This window comes from Zalophus californianus, chromosome 8 (genome assembly GCF_009762305.2).
Source record: "Zalophus californianus isolate mZalCal1 chromosome 8, mZalCal1.pri.v2, whole genome shotgun sequence".
Lineage (NCBI taxonomy): Eukaryota > Metazoa > Chordata > Mammalia > Carnivora > Otariidae > Zalophus > Zalophus californianus.
The window spans coordinates 130,205,051-130,213,915 of record NC_045602.1 but is presented as its reverse complement, the minus strand read 5'-3'; the positions used below and the strand labels follow the sequence as shown (position 1 = coordinate 130,213,915).

At 52.0% G+C, this 8,865-nt stretch overlaps 1 protein-coding gene across 4 annotated transcripts in view; it reads left to right on the top strand.

Annotated features, from left to right (window-relative positions):
* The first annotated feature begins 1,034 nt into the window (after positions 1 to 1,034).
* The window catches only part of ATP9A (ATPase phospholipid transporting 9A (putative)), a 131,944-nt gene continuing 124,113 nt past the window's right edge, over positions 1,035 to 8,865 (top strand). The window contains exon 1 of one of the 4 annotated variants that reach the window (XM_027624194.2): positions 1,035 to 1,081. In XM_027624194.2, coding sequence (XP_027479995.2) covers positions 1,050 to 1,081 — 32 coding nt within the window. In that variant the 5' untranslated portion in view covers positions 1,035 to 1,049. Of the gene's footprint in view, positions 1,082 to 1,455; positions 1,603 to 3,590; positions 3,623 to 8,865 lie in introns of those variants that run through there. The other 3 variants (XM_027624193.2, XR_003524936.2, XM_027624196.2) reach the window with 3 other exon arrangements.

Here is an 8,865-nt window from a genome sequence, read left to right as displayed (position 1 = left end):
GTCTCCATTTCCTCTACTCAACAAGCATTTATTGAGTGTTGACTGTGTGCCACCCCATGTGCTCAGCACTGTGGCAGACAGGAGAGAAAGCAGAAAGCAAAGCAGACCGGCTCTGTTAGCCAAACAACGCTATTTTCCCTTCCCAGGTGCAATGCAGCAATTCTAATGGTATGCTTCGTTTCTTGGGGGACTTCATTGTGACAGGACATAAGTCACGCTTTTCCGTTTGGGATCCGCTTTCCTTCATCCAAGGTCTCAGGCTCAGATACCTGGTGGCTCACAGCAAACATATTAAAAGGCACCCATACTCCACGTGAAATATATTAGGTGTAACTACTTAAAACTTTGCTTTAGTTACAGGTTTATAGGGTTTTACACTTTAAGGCTCTTCAATTACATACAGATTTTTAATTCCCCCCCGCCTGACTTTTCCTTCTGTCACCACCACTCATTTTCTTCCTGTTCTTAAAGCTTTAGCAGGCCCTTGAAAGCTAATGGACCCTAGACACTGTGTGGAAGTGCGTGAGCAACTAAGTGTGGATGTGGGTCTGGGTGGAGGAGTCAGGTGTGTGTGTGAGATTCTCAGCATGCTTGAATGTGTGTGAGTGACTGAGAGGGCAAGTGTAAGCCCCAGAGGTGGCCGAGGGAGAGAATGAGTGCGTGCACGTGTGTGTGATTGTGAATCCCAGGGATCCAGGTGGGAGAGTGAGGGTGGATGAGGGGGACTGAAAGTGGAGTGAGGTAGGGCGTATGTCCCTGTGCGGTTGTGATTCTGGGGCACACGTGTGTGAGGCCTAAGATTCAGATGGGTAGATGAGGGGGAACCAACGGGGGGCGAGTGTGGTAGGGTGTACAGGTGTGTGATCGGGATGTCAGGGGGTGAGGCGGCAGGGTGTGTGTGCGGGTGTGCAGTGTGATTGTGGGTGGCAGGGTGCGCAAGTGGTTGTGAATGGGGATGACGATGGGGAACAAGCGGGTGAGAATGAGTGCGTGTCTGCAGGGCTCAAGTGTGAAAGTGCATGTTGGTGCCAGCGCGACCACGAGAGGAAATGCCCGCGGTGGCACTGGGGAGCGCAGCCGGGTGCGTGCGTGTGCGGGTGAACGGCGGCCGGCGGTGGCGGGGGGGCGGTCGGCGGGCGCGCGCGCGCACGGCGGGGCGTGGGCGGGGGGCGCGTGGCCGGGTGGGCGCGCGTGGGGGGCGCGCGGCGCGGGCGGGGGGCGGGGACACTGCGGCGGCGGCGGCGCGGACACAGCCGGCCGCCCCCCGTGGCAGGCGCGGCGCGGGGTGAGCGGGCGCAGCGCGGAGCTCGGGCTCATGGTGCGCCCGTGTCCGTCGGTCGGGCCGCGCGGGCGGCTCCGCGCGTGGCCCGGCGCTCGCGAGCTCGCCCCCTCGCTGCGGGCCCGGCCCGCCCGCTGCCGCCGCCTCCTCCCCCGGGGCGGCGCGGCGCCGGCGGGCGGTGGCGCGGAGGCCGGACCGGGCGGCGGCCCAGGCGGCGCGGGGGGCGCGGCGGCCAAGGCGGGCGGCGCGGGCGACATGACGGACAACATCCCGCTGCAGCCGGTGCGCCAAAAGAAGCGGATGGACAGCAGGCCCCGCGCCGGGTGAGCGGGGCCCGGGGCCGCCGGCCGCCTTTGTCCGCGCGGGCCGGGTCGGGCGCTGGGGCGGCCTGGCCGGGCCTGACAGGTTGGCCGCGCCGCACCCGGCGCCATGAGCGGGCGGCCGGCCGGGGAGGCGGGAGGGTCATCCCAGCTGCAGCTCCGGCCCGGGCCCCCTGGGCGATCCCGACCCTTGTGGGCCCGAGCGCGCGGCTGCCTTGTACTCCTGCCCACCTTCCTTCAGAAACCCCGAGAAGCCGGACCCGCCCCAGCGCTGTTTACCCGCGCGCGGAATTAGGACCAGCCATCCATTTTATTGTTTCCTGATTACTCCTAGTCGTTGTGATTACGATCCGGCCCACATGAAACCGTGCTCTGCGCCTGGAACAGCCCTCGGGAGCCCGGATATGCTGAGCTTACTGGTGGGGGGGGGGGGCTCGGCCTCCTCCGCACACCCGCCGCGGGGTCCCCCATCAGCGCCTCCGGGTCCCAGCCCCAGGACGCCGCCTTCCCTTCCCCGCCCTGGGTGGATCTGAAACCTGCAGCCGCAGGAGGCTGGGCGGGGCTCCTCCTGGTCCGCTGGAGAACCTCCCGCTCCCCACTATTTAAGGGCAGGAGCCCCCTGGCAGGGGTGGGGGTTGCCACCTGCTGTGCCTTTCCCGCATTGGCAGACCCCAGGGCAGCCTAGGCGTGGGTTTCCCCTCTCCTGGAGAGGGAGAGGACGGGTAGGTATTTTGCGCCCTGTCGTCCTCCCGTTTGGAGGATGGCAGTGACCTGTTGAGATTGTGAGGTACTGTGCCATCGCCTGCGACAGAGTTACTTGGGGGTGAGGGTTGGTGGGGGCTGGTTAAAGTAAATGCACGTTCCCTGGCCCCTGCCGGGCTCGCCAATCAGAGTTCCTGGGGGTGGGGGGGTGGGACCTGGAAATGTGCCTTTTCCCAGGCTGCCCAGGTGAGGTTGACGTCCCCTGACGGCTGAGACCGGCAGCTGGGCGGGGCTGCGGCCTTGGACCCGCCCTTTCGCTTAACATCCTGCGCTCTCAGGCCATTTCCTTGTGGCTCCTGCTTAACGCGGCGTCAGTCGCTCGGTGCAGGAGGTGGGGAGGGTGAACCTTTAGGGTTGCTTGCTTCCATCAGGTGTCCGTGGAATTAAGGAAAAAAAGAAAAGTGCTAGCTGCCATTTTGTGGGGTCTTTGTCCCCGTCTTTCCTGAATGTTCCGGAGGCCCCGGTTGATGTAAAACAGGAGAAGCGGGCTCAGTGAGGTTAAGGACTGCAGGGGAGATGCTGCAAAATGGAGATTGAACTCAGTCCGGGTCTTCGGCCCAAAGACAGACAGCCCTCCATCCCTTCCTCACTGTTCTCGCGTGTTTTAATCCTGACTACTCAAGGCTAAACAATGATAATTAACTTGAGCTCTATGCCCGGAGAGTGTCTGCGTGTAATACACACCCTCGGTAAATATGAATTTGTGTGATCAGTGGACTCAAGTCCTCTAGTTAGTTACCAATTCGCGTTTAAAACAATTACACGAGACGCCTACTTAGTGCAGGGGCGGTGCCAGGTGACTGGAATGCAAAGGTTAAACAAGCTTTGTCCGGGGGCGCCTGGGTGGCTCAGTGGGTTGGGCGTCTGCCTTCCGCTGGGGTCATAAATCTCCCGGTCCTCGAATCGAGCCCCGCGAGGGGCTTCCTGCTCGGCAGGGAGTCTGCTTCTCTCTCTCTCTCTTCTCTCCCCTCCCTCTCTGCCCCTTCCCACCGTTCGTTCTCTTTCTCTCAAATAAATAAAATCTTTGAAAACAAAACAAAACCCCAAGCCCTGTGGAATTGCACACGCTTCCTGAGCCTGGTTGTGCATTGCAATCACTAGGGGACTTTAACAACTACCATATCTGCCCCCGTGTTAAACCTTTGAAATAATCTGGGATGGGACCTGGGTATCTATTTTATTTTTTTAAAGCTCCCCAGACGATTTTACTGTGCCGCGGTAGTTGAGAACTCCTGATTCAGTGCATGAGAGAGAAATGCAGGTAATTATTTGAAAGTGGTAATTACCATGATAGAGATTATGTACTTTTAATATGGGGGCTCAGAGGGAGTGGTGCAGACAGTTAAAAAAATTTCTGTTTGGTATTGGAATGGAGGAACACACCCCCTTTAGAATTTGCCACTTTGGAACTAGTTTATTTCCTAAACAGTGACACTGAGATTCAGATCCTGTATCAGGAGAGCCAGGCATTTGTGTATATTTTCTTGTATTTAATATGCATTTTTAGGAGTAGCCACATCAAGGTGGGAATCTGGGTGTTTGGAAACACTTTTGGAAGCAGAGTAATGGAGAAGTGCCCTGAAATATAATGGCAGGGGGGAGTTAAAGGAAGAAGAAACCAATAGATGTTACTGTCCTTTTTTTTTTTTAAGATTTTATTTATTTATTAGCAAGAGAGGGGGAGAGGGAAAGCACAGGCAGGGGGAACAGCAGGCAGAGGGAGAAGCAGGCTCCCCGCTGAGCAAGCAGCCCGATGGGCAGATGTTCCTGGGCTTTCGAAGGGGTTACATCCCGATTAACCTGTTGTAAGTTGAAAATATCTTAAGTTGCAAGTGCATGAACTACACTTAACCTACTGAATATTATAGCTTAGCCTGGCCCACCTTAAACATGCTCAGAACACTTAAGTTAGCCTACTGTTGGGAAAAATCATGTAACACAAAGCCTATTTGATAATGAAGTGTTGAATATCTCATGTAATGTATTGAATACTGTACTGGAAGTGAAAGACAGAATGGTTGTATGGGTATGGGGTGGTTGTCAGTGTATCTGTGGTTACGTGGCCAGCTAGGGCGGAGGATCACATCACCGGGAAAAGATTACAATTCGAAATACAGTTTATATCAAATGCATATTGATTTTGCACCATTGTAAAGTTGCAAAATCTGAAGTCGAACTGTCATAAGTCAGGGACTGTCTGTGATTGGTAAGGCTCGCTGCTGAGTACTTGACATAAATAGCCCTGGTTTTTTGTTTTTTGTTTTTAGATTTTATTTATTTGAAAGAGAGAGAGTGCACAAGCAAGCACAAGTAGGGGTGGGGAAGGGCAGAGGGAGAGGGAGAAGCAGGCTCCCCCCTGAGCAGGGAGTCCAACGGGGGACTGGATCCCAGGACCCCGGGATTATGACCTGAGCTGAAGGCAGACGCTTAACCAACTGAGCCAGCCAGGCGTCTCATGTTTTAATCCTCGTAATGACTGTGTGAGTTTTGGGAGTTAGTTTCCTCATTTTATAGACAAGGAAAGTTAAGATTCAGTGATGTTAAATCATTTGTTTGAGGTCACAGAGATAGCTAGTGTGAGGGGGTGGATTTGAACCCAGTCCACTCATTTCACCTATATGGTTCTTAAGCTATAGGATGGTTGGGGGTTTTATGGTTGAACCAAAAACCTAGGTGCCGTGAGTCCCAAGAGACAGAGGGTAATTAACGCTGGGGTCATTCAGCGTATGTTGCCGGGACATGTAGTTTATTTGCTGAAGAAATCCTGTGGCTTCGATGCTCTTTTCTCTCTCAAGTTACCACATCCTGATGCTGGGAAACCTTTTGCAGTGGTTCAGTTAGAAAACACGGCTTGTGCGTTGCGTTGCTGGAAACCATTCCCTGACTTCATGTGCTTTGTTGGTCACTGAACGGAATTCCCTTCTTGGTGAGACACCAGACGTTGGTTGCTAGGAGTGTGGGTTCCACAGTTGAGGAGCTTGGTTCAAGCCCAGGCTCCATCACTGACTAGCCACTTTGGGAAAATTATTTTACCTCTCTGGGTCTCAGTTTTTCCATCTGTAAAGTGGGATGAATAAGAATTCTGGATACCTCAGAGGGTCATTTTAGAGACTTAATCCATGTAAAGCTCAGAACAGTAAGCACTCAATACAACTTAGTATTTGCTGGGGCTAATGGTGATAAATAGGCCTTTGCATGAGGTTTGCTACTGGGGGCTCTCTGGAATGCTGTGTTGAGAGAAAGGGGCCTTTGATGATGGGACATTAAAAATATTATGGATTTCATGACTCTGTTCTGATCAAATCTGGGAAAATGATTAACTGCATTAAACTATTCCAACCAAGTGTGTCGAGGCCCTGGTGTGATACTGTAGGGCAAGGAGCTTGTACTCTGGCTGAACTGAGTCTTTGCCTTTGGGTTTTGTGGCCAGATTGGATGAAGATGCTTTGATTTTTGATGTATTTGGACTGGGGAGTTCTAGATATGAACTGGGTTTAGAAAGAGCTGATTAGGTTCATATTCTACTAAATTTTTTTAAACAACTTTATTGAGGCATAATTTACATAACAAAATACTTATGTAGTAAATGTACAGCTCATTGATATTTATTTTAAAGATTTTAGAGTGTGAGCACAAACAGGGAGGGGCAGAGGGAGAGGGAGAAGCAGATCCCCACTGAGCAGGGAGCCCAAAGTGGGGCTCCATCCCAGCACCCTGGGATCAAGGCAAATCTCATGACCTGAGCTGAAGGGAGATGCTTAACTGACTCACCCACCCAGGCGCCCCACGATTCATTGATTTTTTTTTTTTTTTTTAAGTAAAGTTATAGGGGTGCCTGGCTGGCTTAGTGGGAAGAGCATGAGACTTTTGGTCTCTGGGTTGTGAGTTCCAGCCCCATGTTGGGTGTAGAGATTACTTAAAAATAAAGTTTAAAATAATTAAAGTTACAGAGTTTGTGTAGCCATCACCACAGTCTAGTTTTTAAACACTTCCATCACCCCACAAAGCTCCCTCATGCCCATGTGCACTTAGTCCCGCTGATCTTTCTATTTCCATAGGTTTGCAGTTTTTGGAAATTTCATGTAAATGAAATCGCACAATATGTTGTCTTTGTGTCTGGTTTCTTTCAGCACAGTGGTTTCAAAGTGCCTTTTTATTGCTTAATAGGATTCCATCATATGGATATATCACATTTTTTTTTTTTTAACCAAGATGGACATTTGGATTAGTTCTGGTTTTTGCCTATTATAGATAATACCGTAAAGAACATTCAAGTCTCTTTGTGGACATATGCATTCATTTTACCTGTCTACCCTGAGTTTTAGAGATGCAGTTTGTCAACGTTTCCTATATCCTCCGGGATGGGATGGTTCTGCCTCCTCTTTCACCATTAAATGTTGCAATTGCTCAAGATTTAGTCCTGGACCTCCTTCCCCTTAGAAGTATGGGTTGAGTTTACCCATACCCATAGCTTCAGTGACCGCCTTACCAGAGAGCCAAGTCTTCTGGCCTCCTCCTGACTCCTGCCTCAACCTGCTCAAAAGCAAACTCACGGGCTGGCTCCCACCACAAGCCTGGTCTTCCTTCCTCTGGTGTTCCCAAGCTCCAAGAGCAGGTGCTATCTCTTCAGTGGCACAATCTTGAAACCCAGGCATCATTCTCGATGCTGCCTTCGCCCTCGTCTTCCCTTGCTTGTCCTTTACCAACACCTCCCACGGTCACCCCCCCCCCCCCGCCAAATTGCTTGGAAATCTGTGCACATGTCTCTCAAGGCCACCGTCACCATTATCACCTTCCTGCATCTGAGGTGTTGACTGGCCAGTGAGGTCTCCACCCTGCGGCCAGAGCAGATGTGGCCAGATGTTCTGATCATGAAGACGTTTTGCTCGAAGCCTTCTTGTGCCTTTCCATTTCTGTGAGGCCCTGTGCTGTCCGCCACGGTGGTCATGAGCCTCATGTGGCTATTTATATTCAGAGTTAAAATAATTAGAATTAAAGTTAAAAATTTAGCGCCTCAGCGGCACTAGCCACATTTTAGTCCCCAGTACCCACATGTGAGCAGTGCCTGCGTGTTGGATGGTGAAGGTCCAGGCATTTCCACCATCACCGAAAGTTCTGCTGTGGCCCCTGCCTCCTTCCATCATCATCTTCACACTGTATAGTATAGCCTGACCCCTTTCTCCTCCAGCCACACTGCGCTCCGTATCCCTTCCTGGGCTCCCTCTTGATACAGGACCTTTGCACATCCTGTTCTCTGCCTGGAATATCCTCTCCCCTCTTCACCTAGTCAAAGCTCAGTCTTCCATTAAGCCTTACTGGGGTCTCATGTCCTCAGGGGAGCCCCCCTGATGTTCCTGATTTAGAGATGAGATCCCACTCGAAGCTTCTCAGAGCACCTGCTTCTTTTCTGTCTTGCACAGTTGGAGTGTGACATGTGTTCGTGTGATCATTCAGCTGGGAACCCCGGGGCCCCGGTTGGTGACCACTTAAGCACCGTCACACAGAGCCTGGCATAGAGTAGGTGCCCAGTAAATCCTTTTTGAGAGAAGGCATGCCTGAAGCTGATCTCCAGTTTGTGATCTCCTGGGGATGGGGGGGGATAACCGTTTCTAGATGGTCCAGGCAGAAGTCTGTTGGACATTCTCAGATTGCTGCTTACTCATCCTTCTGATGTGACTGTGTGGCTCAGAGATCTTCACTGGTTGATGGCATCAAGTCTTAACCACATGATTTGAGTGTGGGGTTGGAGAACTTGGGGTGTGAGTACCAGAAGGCAGCCTGGGCCCCCTCTGCTTTTGTCTTTTTTCCTCCACTGAGGGACAGCAGCTTAGGTGGTGTCTGGGCTTGTGAGGCGAGTTAGTTTTCATCTTTAAATACGAGACGTGTATTCTAGTGAAGAGGTTTTTTCTGGTGGATGATTTATGTGAAACACTTTATATGCTATTAATGTAAAAGTCAAGCATTTAAGGGAAAAGAATAAAAAACTGTGAAATCCAGATTGCTGTAGAGGATACAGCATGTATGGTGTGGTGGGCAGAATGATGGCCCCCTGGACCTGTAAGTATAGGACCTTTCATGGCAAAACGGACCTTGCCAATGTGATGAAGTTAATGATTTCGAGATGGGGAGACTGTCCTGGATTAGCCAGGTGGGTCCAGTGTCATCACATGTGTCCTTGAAGTTGAGGAGCGTGAATCTGAGAGACATTGCAAGACGCTCCGCTACTGGCTTGAAAATGAAGAAGGGAGCACGCAGGGGGCGTCTAGAAACAGGAAACATCAAGGAAGCAGCCTCCAGAGGGAACCCAGCCCCGCTGGCATCTTGGTTAGAGGCCCCTGAGACCTGCTGTGGACTCCTGACCTCCAGAACTGTAAGATAAAGAATGTATGGGGATGGGTTACAACAGCGAGCAGGGGCCAGTGCTAGCTGGGTGTATCCCCTAAGCCCAGGCTTCACATCCCAGGGAGGCTGCGGGGGTGGGGGTGGGGTGGGGGTGGCCGTCTA